Source organism: Herpailurus yagouaroundi, unplaced genomic scaffold (genome assembly GCF_014898765.1).
Source record: "Herpailurus yagouaroundi ecotype Mexico unplaced genomic scaffold, PumYag 182, whole genome shotgun sequence".
Taxonomy (NCBI): domain Eukaryota; kingdom Metazoa; phylum Chordata; class Mammalia; order Carnivora; family Felidae; genus Herpailurus; species Herpailurus yagouaroundi.
The window spans coordinates 9723008-9742397 of record NW_024412413.1 but is presented as its reverse complement, the minus strand read 5'-3'; the positions used below and the strand labels follow the sequence as shown (position 1 = coordinate 9742397).

General features: G+C 57.5%; 1 protein-coding gene across 1 annotated transcript; it reads right to left on the bottom strand.

The window, feature by feature from the left end:
- Nucleotides 1-1519: 1519 nt before the first annotated feature.
- Nucleotides 1520-19151, bottom strand: NPTXR (neuronal pentraxin receptor). Its single transcript, XM_040491825.1, has 6 exons — nt 19075-19151; nt 18563-18593; nt 11383-11611; nt 8861-9108; nt 6132-6311; nt 1520-5790 (listed from the first exon to the last, which is right to left on the bottom strand). Exons 1-6 carry the CDS (start codon nt 19149-19151, stop codon nt 5566-5568), a joined length of 990 nt encoding a protein of 329 aa, XP_040347759.1. The 3' UTR covers nt 1520-5565.
- Between the last annotated feature and the right edge of the window lie 239 nt (nt 19152-19390).

The following is a 19390-nucleotide window of genomic DNA, read 5'->3' as shown; positions in this document are numbered from 1 at the left end:
CAAGAGCTGAAGGAGGGTGTTGGCTTGGGGTGGGGGAATTTTGTTTGAGATACAAGGGCATATTCACAAGCCTGTTGGAATGATGAAACAGACAAGGCGAAGTCGGTGATTCAGGAGAGACGTTCTTGAGAGGGCGAAGGGGTACACAAGGACCCCTAATAAGGGCAGGGACAGATCACTGTGAGTGGCAGGAGGGCAGTCAGAGAATGTGTAGCTTTGTGGACACCCTTGGGGAGGTGACGATCGCTTGGTTTCGTCAGTGGGCTATGGGGTAAGGCCACCCTTGAGGGGGCAGGGCTCCAGGCGGTCCGAGGAGAGAGGGAGGGCATGATTTTTTAGCCATTTTGGCGAGCAAGCCCCTCACACAAGGCAGGTGCTAAGATCGCGGGGCGGGCAGAAATGCCTCTTGGAGATCTCCGGCCATGGGTTTAAAATGAGCGTCAGCGCGGGTCAGAGAGCCCCGTGCTTTTCTGCCTCGGGGTTCAGCTGGGCAGGTGCTGGCACGAAGCAGGTGGGCAGAGGGATGACACCGGGGTTGGGCACGGCCTGCTGAGTGGGACAGAGGGAGAGAGGGTGTTTGTAAGTAAATCAGGACGAGAGAGGATAAACAAAGTATCTGCCGGCAGCTTCGTTCTGTTCAGTGGAAAGTAATTAAAAGCAGTATTTTCAAACAAATCTGGATTCATTTCGGAGAATGAAGGAAGCACATGAGTTCTTCAGACAAGCCTCAGATACATTTTTCCTGTTTCAAGTGCTGCTTCCGGCTATATACCCTCCGGTCCTCACGGGGGTATCTGGGAAATCTGGGAAACTTTGGAAAAGTCTGGGAAGGCATGTCCTACTGGAGTGACCCCCCCCCCCGACCCGATTGGGCCCTTGGCGTTTCACAGGGGCTGTCTGAGGACGTGGCCCAGCTACGAGCAGTGACAACATTGATGGAGCAGGAGAATGGAGGCCGCGCCCCTAAGATGGGGTGGACAGGGAGGGCTGGGGACCAGATCAAGGCCTCCTGGGGGTAGCGTGGGTGCTGGAAGGGGGCGTGGGGGCAGCAGATGCTGACACTAAGAGTCCAGCCTAGAGGCCGAACGAGTCACAGGGATCCAGGTAGACTGTGGAGCAGGGGCAGGCTGAAATACAACTGAGTCCCTCCCTCTCTCCTACCCCATCTCTCTAGGACCCAAGGGAAGCAAGGCTCTGGGGGTCCAGGCAAGTGATTCAGGCAGACTGGGTCTCAGGGAACAAGTCAGGGACCTGGTTCCCAAAACTGGGGCACGAGGTGGGGATGGGATGTCGGGAATGAGGCCAAAGCCCAGTTATCAGAACTGGGACACTTTCCATGTGGGACTTAACATCCTTCCTGCATAAATCCTGGGAAACGGGGTGTGTCTGCACCTGGGAGCTGGCAGGACTCTTCGTTTGAGAGGCAAAAGTGGGGTTGGGTGCGGCTGTGGGACATCAACGTACCACCTGCTCTGTCCCGCCCGGCACCCCAGGCTAGCTCACCCTTGGAAGAAGAGCCTCAGAGTAAACATTGTTTATTTTGAACATTCAAATTTACAAAAACAAAAAAGTAACAAAAACCCATGACATAGCTCACACACGTACACATACACACACATACACACATACACACACACACACACACACGTTGCATCTCATGTCACTTTATGTACAAAATTGGGCAAGGAGAAGGGGGCGGTGGGTCACCAGGAGGGTGCAATAGTTTCACAGTGTCGGACAGCTGGACGCGCTCACTCACTGCTCAGCCTGGGCCCACACGAGCCCCTTCCCCACCCAGCAGGGGTGAGGTGGGATTTGGGGTGGCAGGCAGCTGTGACAGAGGGGAAGAGAATGATCCCATCTCTGGGAGGGGACCCCTTCTCCAGTCTGCTCAGGGCAAGGTGCTGGGAAATGTAGAGGAGCAAGGACCCAATTTTGGGGGGGGGGGCGGGGGTAGGGGCCACTGCGTTGTGGGGAGTCAGAAAGCTGAGATCAGGTCTCCAAGGGTCCTGGCCGGGTGGCCCTGAGGGGCGCTCACCTTCCCTCATCTGTAAAACGAGGCGTGGGCCTCTTGAAGAATCCTTCCTGCCCAAAGCTGTGGTCCAAGGTCATGCGCAATTATGGCAAGGTGATCGGCCCCCTTGGGATGTTGACTGGGGGTACAACGTGCCACAAAGGTGGGGAGATTGGCAGATAAGAGCTGTGAAGCACCTGGCGCAGGGCTTGGCCCAAAGCAGGAGTTTGAGAAACATCATTTTCCCCCTTCCCTGCCTGGGACACTTGGGAGACCATCCAGCTTCCTCTTCCCTTCCATTTCTCCTGGAAACTCTAGCCAGGAGGGCTGAGGTGGCAGGCACACTTCAGAGGCACATGTTCCCTGAAGGGGCTGAGACCCCTCCCATGGCTCCACCCAAGGGGACCCTGGCCCTGGGGCCAGCCCATCCCGGGCCTCTGCCTCCATCACAAACCCTGTGAGGGTAGTGAATGGGGTCCAGCATCTCTTCAGGCCAAAATCCACCCGGAGCAACGATGCTAAGTGTCACTCCCTACAGAGAGCAGGGGTGCCCGTGCCTTTGCAACCTGTTTGGTTTGAACGCTGGACTCCGTCTTCTGCCAGCTGATTGACACTGGGCAAGTTACTTAACCTCTCTGTGCCCCAGTTCCCTCCCTTGTATAACGGGGCCCCAAACCGTTCCAACCTCATAACTGCGTTGGGACGATAAATGAGATGATGCGAGGTGCTCAGCGCAGCGCCTGACAAGGTTGTAAGGAACACGGGCCCTGGCACCGTCGTTAGCCACAGCAGCTCAGGGACGCAACCGAGCGACATTTCTAGCTCCTCCTTCCCCGTCTTCTCGGCTGTGCCCAGGAGCAGCTGAACAAGACCAAAACTGGAGTCCAAACGGCAGGCTTTGGGCAGAGGCGAAGAGCGGTCCACGGATGAAGGAGGGGTGGGGACAGCAGGCTTGCATCTTCCTGGAATGGGAATGATCACCCAGGCCACTCGCCGATGGCCCGGACTCACAGCCTGCACCTTGACGCCTCGGGTTTGTTCCTGTTCCCTCTGGAGGGCTGACCAGGGTGACTCAGCCCAGGACCGAGGTCAGATGTCTCATTATGACCATGACAAAGCATAAAGGACTTGGGAGGACGCCTCTGGGTGGGCTCAGCCATCAAACAAGTTCTGTCACTTTCCTCCTAAGACCCTTTCTTTCCCCCCAGGCCTCCACAAAAGCTGCTTCCTTAAAAACAATAACAGAAACCCAATAAGGCCCAGTGTCCCCGAAATCGGAGTTCTGAATTCCGCTGTCACCCCAGCAACAGCATATGTCCTTAAGAGACGCTTGACCCAGCACTTGGGCTGATGTCATTGGCTGTTACCGGGGCAACCTAGGTCTCAGCAGTCTCTGGCAGAAGCGTGCCATCGCTGCTGCTTCTAGGGGGAGCTGGGCTGGAGGTGCCCAACGGTCTATCTGTGCTCTTGAAATGGAAACAAGGATCTGGGAGGTGGCGGCAACAAGTTTTGGAGAAGCCTCCACAGCAACGGCCCCACAGCCTACAGCTCATGCCTCAGGTTACGTGCTGGCGGGGAGCAGAGACGGGGAACAGAAAGCGGGACAAAAGGCACCTGTACCTGCTCGAGCCCGGTAGCCTGCAGCTGCCCAGACACCTGGTAGGTGACTGGCAGAAGGGACACCTGCCTTTTCAGCTTTCCATTCCTCCCAGAGTGCTTGGAGATCACACCTGTCCTCCCCCCTACTTCCTGGCGGGGCCGGGCGCCAAGATGTTTCTGTGCGTCATCAGGGAAGATGTTCGTGTTGGAAAGCATTCTGACCTCCCAAACGTCCATCCTCTCAGGCGAAGGCTGGACTCGAAGACACTCATGGACAGGCAGAATGGCATAGGAGGGGAAGAGCCCTGAAGAGGGATTCAGAAGCCCTGGGTTCTAGTCCTGGCTCTGCCCCATTGGGCTCTGTGATCCTGTGCAAGTCATTTGACCTCTCTGAGCGCTTCCCCAGCTATACAAGCAAGAGGTCAGACTGGGTGGCTTTAACTCAGCTTTTACATCCTTCTCCTCTCTTGGGGGAATCGGTGAGGACTCAGGGTGAGACACTCTCAAACAGGCAAGGGTGCCAGGCTGGCGGGATGGGGGGGGGGGCGGTGGGAATCCAGAAAAGCTGGTTTTTACAATCTGTGCATGAAGTTGGCCTGCCTAGTCCCTTGCCTTTGCCCCTGACTCTCTGGAGCCAGCTGCTGACCCTGACCCATGCCCAGCCCATGATCCCATCTGCTGCCAACTCTCAGAATCTACCCCTGCTACGTCCCCTGGTTGCTAGGCAGCTTCAGGCTGGCCCCACCCCGTCCACGTGGAATCACAGACAATCTCACGTTTGATCTGGAGAGCTCTCAGCAATGACCACAGCAAGGGCCTCAGCTCACAAATGAGGAAGACGAGCCCAGAGAGAGCAGGGACTTACAGAAGGCCACACGGCAGGTTAGCAGCGGGGCTGGCTAGGAACCATGGGTTCCTCCTTCTCATCCAGCGCTCTGCACACCACTCCACCCTTCTCCCCTCTTTGCCTGCTCAGTTCTTTCCTGCCTTCCTTCCCCCAGAGGCTGCAGGGCCATGCAGAAGGGCTAGGTAATGCGACTCTGCCATAGCCTGGGTCCCAGGGCGCAGTGCCTCTGCCTCAAGCTGCTCCTAGGCCAGGCTGAAGTGGCCCAGGTCCTGTCCTGGGCACGGAGGAGGAGAGGCGACCTGCCACTTAGCACACACGTGGGCGAGCACAAGGGGTGACTATGGCCTTTTGGCCTCCTAGGGTCTTGATCCCTCAGGCTGGAGCCGGGAAGGGAATGTCCTGGAAATTGAGGTGGGGGTGGGCCAGGCGTGGAACCAACATTCAAACCACTGCACACAAAGAAACAAGGAAAGAGGAAGAAGAGAGGGTGCGGGAGGCTCCATCAAATTCCCGTTGCCCCTTCAGGGGCAACTGGTGGGAAGATGGAGGAGGGGTGAGTCTGAGTCTCCTATGTCTCTGTCATGCCCTTCTAGGCTGAGGGGACAGCTCTAGAGCTTGTTGTGGCCCTGAAGGGGATGGGGCCAGGCCTGTTGCATGGGGGACAGGCGCACTGAGATAGCAGGCCCTTCCCGCCGCCCCCCCCCCCCCCCCCCCCCACCCCGGTGGGATGTGCTGTTGAGATCAGTGGAATCAGACATGGCTGATGGGCCAGGGTGGGTGGGGGTAAGAGACAGCTCTAGTCTAATGCCAAGAGAGCGGACAGAGCTGTGGGCACTGTTACCCACCCTCCACCAGGTCCCGGACTCACCCCAGGCTTGACCTGTTGGCTTGAGCTGCTTGTCCCCGTCCAAGTGGGGGTAGGGGACAGCCATAGCAGGGCAGGGCATTCTGGAGGTGTAGGTATAGGTGGGGGAAACAGGAGGCACGGCCAGGAGCGGGGCAGGAGGGGGGGCAGTGTGTGGGTAGGCTGAGGAGGGAATGTGTGCCCCCAAAATAAGGTCCCCAAAATGGCAGGCAAGGGAGGGACCCTGGATGAGGTGGCCCCTCATGCCTTGGCCCTCCCCTTGCAGACATCAAAGGTAGCCTTTTTTGCACCCCCGAAGGCCTCCACCAGCTTGTCTTCCCAGGGAAGGACGTTGCCCAGCAGTGGCCCGGTACAGTTGGCAATGCCCAGGACCTGGGCAGGTGTCAGGGCGTGGTCCCACAGGTTAAACTGGGCGATGTCACCCACGAAGGCCTGAGTGGCGTCAAACCGGCCACCCAGGGCATCCTGGGCCAAGAGAGGAGCAGAGAAAGGAGAGAGACATGGAGTGAGGCAGGGGGAAAGACAGGCAGGCTGACTCAATCAGGGCCCAGGTCCTGCTGAAGCCCCGTCCCCAGAGTTCTAGCCCCGTCCCCAAGTTCCAGCCCTGTCCCCAAGGTTCCAGCCCCTTGGGCAGGTCTCTAGTCTCTCTGGGTCTCAGTTTGCCCACCTGCAGAATGGCTGGGTCAGACTGAGCGATCACTGCTGTGCTCTTAGGGTCCCTCTACCTAACCCCTCCTTCTCAGGGGCCCTGGGTGAGTGAGATATCTTACTTAGGCCTCATGCCCCCATACCACCCTGGGCCTTACCTGCTCCTGGCCCAGGATAAGGATTCCATGTGGCTTGATGGGGTGCCAGGCAGCCAGGTTCTCACCGGAGCCCTGCAGCTCCCCATCCTGGTAGGCAGACCACAGGCCGTCCCTCGTCGTCCAGGAGATGCAGATGTGGTGCCAGCCATTGTCCTTCAGGCTCAGAGGCAGCTGGGCCACCTGGACATAGGTCCCGCGACCCCGGGTCAGAGGTGCCACAGTCCCAAGGCTGGACCAGTGAGGAGGCGGGGGGACCAGGAGACCCATGTTCTTCTCTCCAGGGACTGGCCCAAGGCTTGACCCTCCCGCTCCTCCCAGCCCAGCATCTTTCGGACCGCTTTTCCTTCTTTCCCCACAACTCAACCAGGCAGCTTCTCTCAGATCACAAGGGACTCTTCGGTACTGGTTTTCAGGTGTTTCCAGCTAGTTTATTCACCCTCTTACAGGGTGCGGGGCGGGAGCCACATCTCACCATCTCTGAACACCTCACACAGTGCCTGGCACGCAGCTGGGCTCACACTGGCAGTGGCGGAATGAGCCTTGGACTCTGAGGCTGGGCACTGGCACCCAGCCCTGGCTCTCCCAACCAACCTCCCGTGGGACCTTGGGGAGGCTGCTCTTTCCTCCCTGGGCCTCAGTTCTTCATCTGTGAAGTAAGGAGGTCAGGCAAAGGGTGGCAAATGTGTGGCCACCTCTGGCTCCTCCACCCAAGGCAGACATGGCTAATCAATTACGAACCTAGGCTCAGCCTTGGGATCTTTCCTACCACGGGGCTCTGGGAAAGCCGCTGGTGATTGACTCAAATTGGCCCGTGAGATGAAAGGTACTTGCTGCCTGTGGATTTGGGACTCCCGAGGGGCTCTTTCATCACCTAGTTCTGAGATCACACTTGAATACAACACTATCTGAGGCCTGCTTGGGGCCAGGCCTTGTTCTGGACACTGGGGATATGGATCCGGTCTCAGCTATAAATGAGTCTGAGTCTGCACGGGAGGGAAGAGCTTCAGGGCAACATTACAAGACAAAAGACCAGGGGCCATTTGGGAGGTACAGAGGCTGTGAAGGCCCATAGGAAGAGGCAGGTGTGGGAACAGCAGACACGGTATTCAAACACATCTGGAAGGACAATGCATCTGACCATCCCAGCAAGTTGGGGGCACAGTAGCAGCAAAGGCTAAGAGGCTGGAATCAAAGGAGACCGGAGTAATCCCTGAAGTTGACCCTCAAAAGGACTCTTGACGTTCCTGGAATAGCACTGGCCACTGCCCTGTCCAGGGTGCTGAATCCTTTCCGCAGAGACCTGAGTGCTGAGCTTGCAGCACAGGGCCAAGGATGGCAGCCAGGGGGTGTATGAAGGGGACATGGCAGCAGGATCTAGATGTTGTCCAGCTACCCTAGGCTTCTTAAGACCTACTGGGCTACAAGAGAAACTCCTGTCCCCTGGGCCCATCTCCTTCTTCTTCATCCTCCTCCAGGACACCCATGAAAGACACCTCCTGCTGAGCTGGGTTCTGATGGGTGACAACCACTCCTAGCAGATCTATGTGGCTGTGGGCTGGTCACGAGTGGGTGTGGTAGGTGGTGCCTACATTTCCAGGGGGGCCTTAAAAGACCACCATGGCTGCAAATCCCAAAGCAATATGGCAGGTGAAGGAGGATATTTGAGGGGAATGAGGGTGATAAGACACTCCCTCTTCTGCTCAATCACCGTGCCCCTGCCACACCACTCCCCCATGTCCTTGTCCTGCCCTGCAGATAGGCGCAGGGAGGGCTGTGGGGCTGGGGGTCCAGGCATGGGGAAGATGGGTGGCCCAAGGATAGAACGGTGGAGGGGTTCACAGGGGGGTTCTGCAGCCCAAAACCGCGAATCATATCAGCACCCCTTCACCAGCTGTGTGGGCCTGTGTGCATTCTTTGCTCTCTCTGAGCCTCAGCTTCTCCATGTGCAAAATGGTAATGATAAGGGTGCCTACCTCCCAGTGCTGTTGGGAGGGTCAAGGGTGAGAATGTGAGTAAAGTGCTTATGAGCACTGGGCCTGGAATAATAACAGCTCACATGGCTCAAAGCATGTTAAATGTTAGGCTTGCTCACACCCCTTTACATGTATGTAAGCCACTCATTTCTCACCACAGCCCCACGGTAGAGACTACTGCCAGTCCTCCTTGGCGGATGAGGAAACTGAGGCACGGGGTGTGTAAGTGACCAGTCTAATGTCACACAGAGGGTAAGCAGCAGAACCAGAATTCAAATCCAGCGTTCAGGCCTGACCATGGCCCATTCTACTCTCCCTATGAGGAGGGCGGCAGAGGGGGAGCTGCAGAGGAGGACGGGGGCAAGGAGTCCACCAGCGCTCCCTCCTCAAGTAGTTCCTTGGGCCTCATTGGCTTCTCTCTTTGCCCATGAGAGAGACAGCGCCCTGGGACAGACATCTGTAGCCATGTTCCTACAGCTGGGTCACTGGGGAAGCCCCACAGGTCTCCTCTGTAAATGGACACGCCATCACTTACAGCTCTCGGATCCAGGCCCCTCTGCAGCCAGCCCCAGGTCTGGCTTGTCTTTGTACTCCTAGAACCCAGCCTGGCACACAGTAGGCATTTCATATGTGCTGAAGCTGCTGAGCAGGAGAACTCAAAGGGCCCGCAGGCTTGGGACCCAGCACAGTGCAGGTGCTCCTGGAAGGGTCACCCGGCCCCCCACTTTCCTCCCATTCTGCCCAGCCTCCACTCACCTTGTCGTTGATCAGCAGTTCCATGGGGTCGTGGCCCGCCTCCAGCAGCACAATCTCATTGGCCTGCCCGGGCACGGAGTAGGAGAAGGGTGTGCCCTGGCCATTGCCACCCGACCTGGACCGCAGCCACATGCAGACGGTGAAGGCGTAGAGCTCAGGCAGGGCCTTCCGCACGCGGGCGTACATGTAGTTGTTGCGGATGGGGATGCTGATCTTGAAGGCATCTGGGGGGCTGTAGGCTGAGGACCCTGAGGGGGGTGGGCAAGGTGGTCATGGTGGGGATCAGTGGCCACTGATGGGGATGGGCAGCGCGGACTGTAGAATGAGGGCTACTAGTCCCTGGACATCTGCCATGTACCAGATGCATTTGCAGCCTTTTCTACCCTGCCATTGTGTTGACGGGTGTGGTTAAGGTCCAAGGGCTCTGGACCTGAGACGTCCTGAGTTCAAATCCGGGCTCCACACTTCCCAGCCACATGACCTTCCACAGTTCAACTTCACCTCTCTCGGCCCTAGTTTGCTCAGTAAAATGGCATAAATAAGATTTCCTCCCTCTCAGGCTTGTGTGAGGGTTGAGTGGGACAAACTATGTAAAGGGCCTGGCCCAGAGTAAATGCTCGACAAATGTTAACTATTCCGATGATCATTGTTTGGGGTTCTTTGCCTATTGTTTACTTTTTTAAATATTTATTTTAGAGAGAGAGGGAGTGAGCATGAGCAGGGGAGGAGCAGAGAGAGAGAGGGAGACAGAGAATCCAAAGCAGGCTCTGTGCCGTCAGCACAGAGCCCAATGCGAGGCTTGAACTCACAGACTGTGAGATCGGGACTTGAGCCAAAGTTGGACGCTTAACCAACTGAGCCACACAGGTGCCCCTCTTTGCCTGTTTATTTAACAAGCACTCTACAGTGCCTTCTGCATGGCAGGCACTGTCCTAAGAGCCTTTACATACATGACCTCCTTCATTCTTATGACAGCCCTATGAGGTGGACACTGTTATAATCCTCAGTTTACAGATGAGGCAACCTTGGCACAGAGGGATTAGGTAATCTTCTCAAGGCCACACAGCTAGTAAGTGGCAAAGCTGGGATCTGAACAGGATCATCCTGGGATTCCTTGATATCCAGGGCAGCACAGAGTTTCAGGGATTCTATGCCTTAAGTATTAGAGGGCTTTCTGCAGGGGCAGACTGGGGAGTCGCCATCTCTATGGGCAGGGGGGTGACACCCACCACACCCACCTCTGGGATAGGAGTTCCCCTCCTCCAGATGGTTGTTGAGGGCTGGGGTTAGGGGGTTAGGGCTGGGAATGGTGGACCCAGGTTCCCAGGTTCGGTTGGGGCTTGGGGTGAAGGCTGATGTGATGATGCATCGTGGTAAGAGAGGAAGGGGCTCGGTGACGGTCCCTTGAAGCCTGTTTCATAGATGAGGAAGTCGAGTCCCAAGAAGGGACTTGCCCACAGGCATACAGACATCTAGCCTAGTTGCCTCCCTCTTCTCTGCCCGACAGCCGCTGGAGGGGGCATTTCCCCCAATCCCTTAGAAGATGCAGTATAGGGGGGCCAGTGGCAGGACTGAGGAGGGAGGAGTTTGCCTTTCTTGTCTCTGTGCTCCAGCCGGAAACCCACCAGGCCAAGCCTTGCCTTCAGCTGTGCCCCTGCTATGGCCCCTCCACTCCACAACTGACTCTACCTCTCCCTGCAAGGACTAGCTTGAGGCTCACCTCCTTCAGCCTCTTGGATTTCCTTCTCTGAAACTTCTGTCCCCATCTAAGCCAGTCCCAGATAATTACTCAGGATTCCCCCTAACTTGTCTGTAAGCCTCTTACAGGATGCTCCTCCCAAGGTTTCAAAGATGAAAGTTCCCTGAGACCTCCTGAGTCCTAAATCCCCGTATTTCGGATGAGAAAAACGAGGCCTGAGGAAAGGAAGCAAAATTCAAAAGTCTCAGCGCAAGCCAGTGACAGCTGTGGAGCCCGGAGCCAGGTCCCCTTGATGCTCATACCTGTGGACTACCCATTACCCTGACCCCTGGAAGCGCCAGGCCCAGGTGTTTAACAAGTGACAAAATCTGGATTCACTGAAGGTGCTATTTTGTGGGGTGGCTAAATGCACGGACTTTGGCAGGAGACCCACTTTGAGGTTCAGATCCACCATTCACTGGCTGTGTGACGTTGGACAAGTCACTTGACCTCTCTGAGCCTCGGTTTCCTTTTCTGTGAAATGGGGATAATAACACACCATCCCTGTGTGGTTTGTGAAGGTTAACCCAGCTGACGTGTCACGTACTTAGCCCACTCCCAGAACGTAAGTGCCAGAAAACGCTAACCGTTAAAAATAATAATCCTGATGATACTCCCCAATTATTCTCACCCTCTTGGGTTCTGCAGCCTCCTCCCCCGCCATCCCATCTAGCTTTAGTCTCTGGAGAGCATAAAAACGTTTTCGAGTGAATCTGCCACTTTGAGGACCCATCTGAGAACCAAGGCCTCGCCTGCTATGCCCTCTGCGGGGCCCAGGACCCACCGTGCTCCAGTTCGGCTACGCGGTCCTGTAGCGCATCCAGCTCCTTCTCCACTTCCTGCCGCTGCCGGTGGCTGCTGTGACTCAAAGCCATGCGCTCCTTCTCCAGGGTCAGCACCTTGGCCAGCAGCTGGCCCTCCAGTTCATCCATCTTGGAGTGCAGGGCGGTGGGCACCGCGGGCGCAGGGGCTGGGGCGGCTGAGAAGTTCACACGGGCCGGGAGCTCCTGCTGCTTACGGGGCAGAAAAAAAAGGGGGGCATGTGAGGTCACTTGCAGGGAGGAAGGAAAGAGACACGGGGCTCAGAGATGCCTACCACCCACCCCTGGTGATTGACCCCAGGTGAGCCTCAGCGTCTCCCTATGCAAAGTGATGGTGAGCTGACCTCAAGAACATGTCAGCCTATGGTGGGGTCGGGGGGCCGGCAGTGGAGAGCTCTGAAAGCTTCCCTGGGTGGGTCTGATGTTGCCATCGGGGCTGAGAGCCACTGCTGAGCCCTTCTTAACTGAAAGACTGGACACGGATGGGTCTTTAAAGGAATGGATAGTCTTCACTCATTCACTTGGCAAGCTTCTCTAAGACGGTGAGAGGCTCTGCGTGGGCACCGGGCAGATAGATGCAGGGGCACAAACCAGGGGCTTCTGGAATAGAGCTGCAATGGTGCGCCCATTCCAGAGTAGCATGTGGTTCAAGTCACAGGCTCTGGAGTCGGACAACCCGGGGCCCAAATCCAGCTCAAGAACCAATCTGCTGTGTGACCCTAGGCAAATGCCTCCACCTCTCTGAAACCCTGTTTCCTCACAAGCAACAGGGGACACGCGTATCTATTTAGAAGGGTTGGGGGATGATTGGGCAGTTAATGCCAATGAACAGAGCCTGGTTATTGCAATTACTGTCTAGGGCAGAGTGTTCTAAGCTGGTCTCTGACACCCTCATCCTGCCTGGGGTGAGGACGAAGTGTTTAGAGTCCCCCTTTTCCTGTCTTAAGACCCCAGGGGGCAGGAGAATTGGGACAGGAGCCCGCGGGGGGGGGGGGGCGGGGGGGGGGGGGGCCCCCCCCCCCCCCCCCGGGGGGGGGCCCCCCGCCGGGGGGGGGAGGGCTCTCCTCCCCCTCTCCTGCTGGAGGAAGCCCCTTCTGGGGTGGAAGAAGGCAGGCAAGGCCACACGTCCAGACTCTGGGAGGGGGTAGTCTCTGGCAGGCAACGGGAGCATCAGTAGAAAATTAATAATTCAGCGAGCTTCTAGGAGCCAAATTAGACCTTCTCTGTCCCCTTGGCTTCCTCCACATCCCCAGAGGCCCAGGCAGTTCCCGCTCAGTCAGCCCCGGGCCTTGTCCGCAGGCTTAGCCCCAGACCCGAGCTCACTGAGTTCTCACGAATCTGTAAGTGAGCGAGTAAATGGTGAGCGCCTACCGCGGGCAGGGCACGGGGTGCTGGAGAGACAGCTGAGGGTCAAATGGACAACCAAGGTGCCCTGTGCCTCGCAGGGACGGCCCCTCGGCTTGGGGCAAGCACCCCTCCCTGGCCCCCACTGGCCCAGCCCACTTGCCGGGTGAGACTGGGTGGATCCCTTCGCCTCTCTGAGCCTTGTTTTCTGGCCATGTGATGAGGGGGTAAACGTGTCCCCCGCCTCAAAGCGCTGGGGGTGGGGGAGGGCGGTGCCTGAGAGAAGCTGCCAGGACCTTACGCTGAGGAGCTGGGGGAGGGGGACTGACGCGTGGTTCTGTCACTCCACCTTGAGAATGGGGGCAGGTGGGCTAACTTCTCTGGGGTCATTTTCCCTCATTTGTAAAATAAGGACTTGGAATGCCCAGCTTGCAGAGCTGTGGTCAGGATTAAATGACGGTGGGCAGGAGAAGGGCCCAGACCAAGCCACCTTTATCCCCCACCACGTCCCACATAAGAGGGCACAGCCATCCATCCGTCCGTCCTCTGTGTAGTCGCTTGCTTGGCCGGCCGGGCCGGGCTGGGCTGCAGGCCGAGGGAGGTGGGCGGGCGAGGGATGAGCAGCTCCAGCGCACCTGACCCCACCCGTTACACGAACCTCCCATGTCCTATCTGGAGGGCTCCTGCTGACTCCCTGGGTGCCTACGAATCCTGACTCGGGGTGACTAAAAACAAAGCCTCAGGTTCCCCTTCTGTAAAATGGGGACAACCAGCCCCAGGACAGATGTAACGATGGCAGAGAGCAGTAACAGGCCCTCGCGGACTATGAGAGCAGAACGCAAACTGTGAGCCTTGGATATATCGGCCGACGAAGAGCTCACTACCTCCAGAAGCTTCCCTGGACCAATGCCGGGGGGGGGGGGGCGGCTCTCACTGGGTGTTCTGGGCTCTGGCACCCTCTATCCTCAGTTTCCCTCTTTCCACAGTGCCAAGCTTGGCACGAAGGGCACACATCTGAGACCGCGTGCCAGGCCCATCCTTGGCACTGCACGTGTATTTACTCCTCAGTCCTCACAGCCGCCCTTTTTGGTTGGTACTCTTACTGCCCCCATATTTCACCGATGGGGGAACTGAGGCAGAGGTCCTTCTGAATTTTCTACAGCAGCGGGGCCGGGCAAAGCCGATACCTCTGGCGCTCTCTAGCAAAGCGTCCTCCTCCCGCGGAGGGAGAAGGGGCCTGGCAGGAAGGAACAGGACGTCTAGTGCTATTTACACAGACGCTGCGGTGAGCGGGCGTGCAAGCTGTTCTTTTGTCGGAGCCACCAGCTCTGCCGCCGGCAGGAAGGCCAGGGAGGAGGTGGGCTCTCCAGATCGTGTGCGGCCCCCTCCCCACCCCAGTGTCTGAATCAGAAGAACACGACTCCCCCCCACTTTCCCCATCTGCTGCGGGCTCAGGCTGTGCCGCGTGGGCTCCCGGCTGATGCCAATCGGGCCCCTGGCCCAGGGTGGGGGGGAGGGATGATGATGCCATCACCCCCCACTCAGGTCCCGAAGAGGCAGGAAAAGGGGGGCTCCGAGCCCACAGGCTGTTGCGCTGGGAGTCTGCGTGGGGTTCGGTGTAAGCGCACAGGCCCTGAGCCAGCGCTGGGGTCCCGGTCCAGCTTAGCGCTAACGGGCTGGGCTCATTAGCGCTCTGCAGGGAGGAGGCGGGCAGAGGAGTTGTCCTCGCCGCCGTCACTGCTGTCACTACCGCGTGCCAGGTCCCGCACCAGGGAAGCACCGCGCGAACACTTCACAGCCCTCTCGGCGATCTGGGGAGGTGAGGAGGCCCACTCTACAGATGGAGGAACTGAGACAGTGAGGTGCAAGAACCCCAGCCCAGGCCCTTCTGATTCCAGAAGCTGTTCCCATTCTTCCCTCGCAGTGTGGGTCTCGGGCTGCCAAGTGGGCACGATGCCGGCCGCCCTGCCTGCCAGGGGGGCCAGCGGAAGTGGTTCTAGTGGCCACGAAAAGGCTGGGAGGGTCTGGAAGGCTATGTGAGACCGTGGGGCCGGGGGGGGGGGGGTGGTGGCGGCAGCCTCACAGAGGGGGCCCGGATGGGAGGGACCTGCCCAGGCCGGGTGGCTCTGAGGCTGGGAGGATGCAGGGAAGACCCCAGCCGCCTTGTCCCCACGTGGGGTCTGTTCCTTTCCTGTGGGGAGCAGACGGAGGGTGCTGGACCTCAGTGCACAGCTCACCCCCCATCCCCCCACCCCGCGGACAACGCAGGGCCCGGCTCCAGGGGCACCCGGGGCGGGTGGAAAAGAACCAGCTTCACTCACCTCCCCACCTGACCACCCCCAAGTCTCGTGTGACTCTGCTGGGCTCAGCTGGGTTCCACCAGCCCGGTGACCTTATGTACAGCTGCTGTGCCTCGGTTTTCCCAGCCGAAAGGGGACAGCAATAATAATACCTCCTAGCATATTAGTGATAATTGAGTTACATAATGCCCTTAGGGTAGAGCTGGCCTACGGAGGGCTCTGCAAGTGTGGATGATATTATTATAATTACTACCTGATTATCTCTTGAAGGGACCCACCCTGCTCCAACTCCGACCATAAATCTGTTTGTTTAACCATTAGAGTGAGAGAAGAAGCAAGTCTCAGAAAACAGCTACATACCGTTTATACAAAGTTGCAACGATTCGAAACCGGATCATGGATTTGTAAAAGCAGGAAGAAACACAGGGGGCGAGAAGGATACAAGTTCGGGACAGAGGTGGCCCTCTCTCAGGGGTGGTGGCCCTCTCTCGGGGGTGGTGACCCTCTCTCGGGGTGGTGACCCTCTCTCGGGGGTGGTGACCCTCTCTCGGGGGTGGTGACCCTCTCTCGGGGATGGGCGGTCTGGGGCTGGGAGTTGGGAGGCTCTCAGGGGCGTGAGCTGGCTGTAAACGTTTTGGTACTTCTTGAGCCCGGATCCCTGCCTGGACGGGGTTCTTCATACCTGCGTGTAGGTCTCAGATACTCTGCATTGATTTTCTTTTCAAACAAAAACAAAAACGAAAGCAGGAAAGGGGCGCCTGGGTGGCTCGGGTCGGTTAAATGCCCAACTCTTGGTTTCAGTTCAGGTCATGAGCTCACAGTTCGCGGGTTTGAGCCCCACGTCGGGCTCCACGCTGGTGGTGTGGGGCCTACTTGGGATTCTCTCTCTCCCTCTCTCTCTCTCTCTGCACCTCCCCTGCTCGCTCGCTCGCTCGCTCTCTCTCAAGATAAAAAAAAAAAACAAAACAGGCAAAAGTCCAAAAGCAGTCTTTGAGCGTAGAATCTAACCCTGCTTAATGGTAGCCTTGCTTGGCTCCTCTGTCCCTCTCTAGTCCGGGCCACCGTCACCTCGGCTCCTACGCCGGCCCTTCTCCACACCGCAGCCGGGGGCAGCCGCCTAACTGCAAATCCAACCGTGTTGCCGAAAATCCTTCAACAGCTCCCTTCCCCCACTGATAAAGTCCCAGCCCCTCTACGCTCAGCCCTCACTCCCCACCCCTGCAGGCTACACTTCATTCCCACCTAAAGTCACCAACGGCCCCCAGCTCCTTTCTCACCCCAGGGCCTCCGTACATTCTGTTCCTTCTGCTAAGAACACACTTCCTGTTCCCACCCCACCTCCCCCCGCCAAAGCCTGCTCACCCACCAGATGGCAGCTTTCCCCACACCTGATCTAAGACGCTCCAAAGGGAGAAGAAAGAGGGCTTCTGTGGAGCGACCGAGGGTCTCGATTCACTCAGTCCCTCCCTCACTCATTCGTCCACCCATCCACGTACGCTGTGGCGACTCGATGTCACGAGCACAGGCACGACTCACATCAGACGGGCCAGCGTCGTTCCCAGGCTCCCCGCTTACTAGATCTGTGGCCCTGGACAAGCTGCTCAACTCCTTTCCTCAACTCTAAAATGGAGATAATGGGGCACCTGGGTGGCTCCGTTGGTTAAGCGTCCAGCTTCGGCTCAGGTCATGATCTCGCGGTTCGTGAGTTCAACCCCCGCACCGGGCTCTGTGCTGACAGCTTGGAGCCTGGAGCCCACTTCGGATTCTGTGTCTCCCCCTCTCTCTGCCCCTCCCCCGCTCACGTTCTGTCTTTCTCTCTCAAAAATAAACTTTAAAAAAAATGAGAAAAAAATAAGTAAAATGGGATAATAATAGTCTCTACCTTCTGGAATATAAGTAACGACAAAATGAAAGAACGTACATGAAGACGGGCACACGATGAGTGACTGATAAATGGTTATAACCATTATTATTATTATTTGCGGCTACTGAGGGGCAGGAGAGCACAGTGAGTAGTGACTGTGTGGGGCGGGTGGGGAGGGGGGGCTGGAGCCGGCTGTCAAGAGGGAAATCCCCACTGCGTGACCGGGCAAGGTCAACCTCTCTGAGCCTCCGTGTCCTCACCTGTGAAATGGGAGCAGTTAAGAGTCCCATGGTGCTTATGGGGACTCAGTTGGAAGGCCCCTAGAAAAGGCTGGCACAGAGGGTACCCTATGCCCTGCTGCCTCTTCCTGAGTGACAGGTGCAATGGCTCCAGAGGTGGACGAGGCCTGCACCAGGCATGGGCTGTGCTCCCAGCTGGGGCGGGGGGGGGGGGGGGGCGCCGCCGCCGGGGGGGTGTGACAGCACAAGAGCCCTCATGGAGGCACGGGCTCTGCGGGGCGGCAGGGGTCAAGGTGAGTCAGGGCAGGCCTCTCCCAGCAGGCCCTGTGTCTCCAACGTACCCAGAGGCGAAGGGGCAGGAAAGCAGGCCATAGAGGCCGGACTGGTCTTCGGTCCTGGGCTCTGAGGCCTCGGAGTTAAGTGATAGGTCACCCCCAACCCCAGGCTCCCTTGCCTCTCCCTTCAAGTGCTCCCTGTCCAGGGCTGCATCGCCACAGAATTCCCTCTCAGGCCCTGCTTGTCCACATACTTCTGGGCCCGGGGCCAAACATCTACTGCAAAGACTGGGGCTCCCCCTCCCCCCCTCCCAGCCCATTTTAATAGAAAATCTTGGCTGTGAGCTCAGCTCAGCTTCTGCCGTGCTGTGTGGCCTTCAGTCCCTCGGGCTCTCTGGGCCTCAGCTTCCCCTGGAGTCAAATGAGGGGCATGTGGGGGCACAGAAGTGTTTCCACCCCGGGCTGGCTGTCTCAGCCCCTGCCGCTAGCGTTCTATGGGGGGGACCGTGCGCCCGAGATTGTCCTCGGGGAACCCCACCACACTGTCACCTGGTGAGGAGCGCCAGCCCCTGCCTGACCCTTTTCCGCCTCCCATAGGCAAGGACTCCACCAAATGGCCAATAAACAGAAGAAAAGGTGCTCAACATCGTGAGTCATCAGAGACACACAAATTAAAACCACAGTGAGTTCGCTGCACGCCCACCAGAACGGGGAGGGTTTTAAAAATAACCACACCAAGGCTGGCAAGCTTCACACACAGGTGGGCATGTAAGCGCTTACTGCCACTTCGGCCAAGTGTTTGGCATCACCTCCTAAACGCTACGTAAATGTCTCTCCCGGGACCCAGACACCCACTCCTGGGGATGTATCCAGGAGGAATAAGGGCTTATCACCACCAAAAGATGTCACAAGAATGTTCATGGCAGCCTTATTTGTAACACCCGGATGTCCATCCACAGGGGAAGGGGTGAGTAAATGTAGGCGTGTCTATGCACCAAAACACTACACGACATGAAAAAAATCACAAGCCACTGTCACCTGCCCCACGATCAAATGTCAGCCATCACGTACAACAGAAACACCAGACATAAAGGGATGCGGCAGTCTGGGGAAGTAGGGACTCCAGGGGTCCCGGAGGAGCCTTCAGGGACACTGGAAATGTCCCGCTCTCGATCTCAGCGGTGCTCTCGTCCACACGTAAGTGTGCACTGAGCTGCACATTTAAGATTTGTGTGTTTTGTAAGTGAGAGACGTGAGCTCTTAGGTATCTCGAATAGAAGATATACTTCAAAAGAAAAAAAAAAAAATCCCAGGTTAGGTGCTGCCTTCTGTTCACGTAGCGCCTGCCGAGCTTGCAACAGCAGGAAGGGCCTCCTCCCCTGGGGCAAGGCTTGCCAGGGACGGGAGGCCACCAGGGCACCGTACGACGGGGCAAGCTGGCTCCTCGGAGCGCCGTGCGCACCCCTTACATCTGACAGATGGAGAATCTGAGGATCAGAGAGAAGAAGGAATTTTCTAAGGTCACAGCAAACAGGTGGCAGAACCGGGGTTTTTAACACCCGGTGTCTTGCTAGACAAAGGCGTGGCACAGGCAGGAGTAGGGGTTAAGGGCTGTGCAGTGGGAGTGTATCACCTAGAGATGGGGGGGGCCAGCCACAGGGAGAGGCGCCATCTGGGGCTGCAGGTGGCTGGTGGGCCCCGAGGATCCATATCCTCAAACAGAAGGCCAACGGGCAGAACCCCTCTTGCTGTAGCGCGCCAGCCCCCTTCACGGCCAAAAGAGGAAGGGTCAGGGAACCAGCCCTCACAGCGCAGAAGCTGCCAGAATGGGCAGCAAAGCAAAAAAAAAAAAAAAAAAAAAGAAGCAACACACTTTAGAAAAGGCACCGATAGATTCCCTAAGAGGCTGTGTTTCTCTGCAGATTTCCCTCAGAAACTGGAGGCCTGGG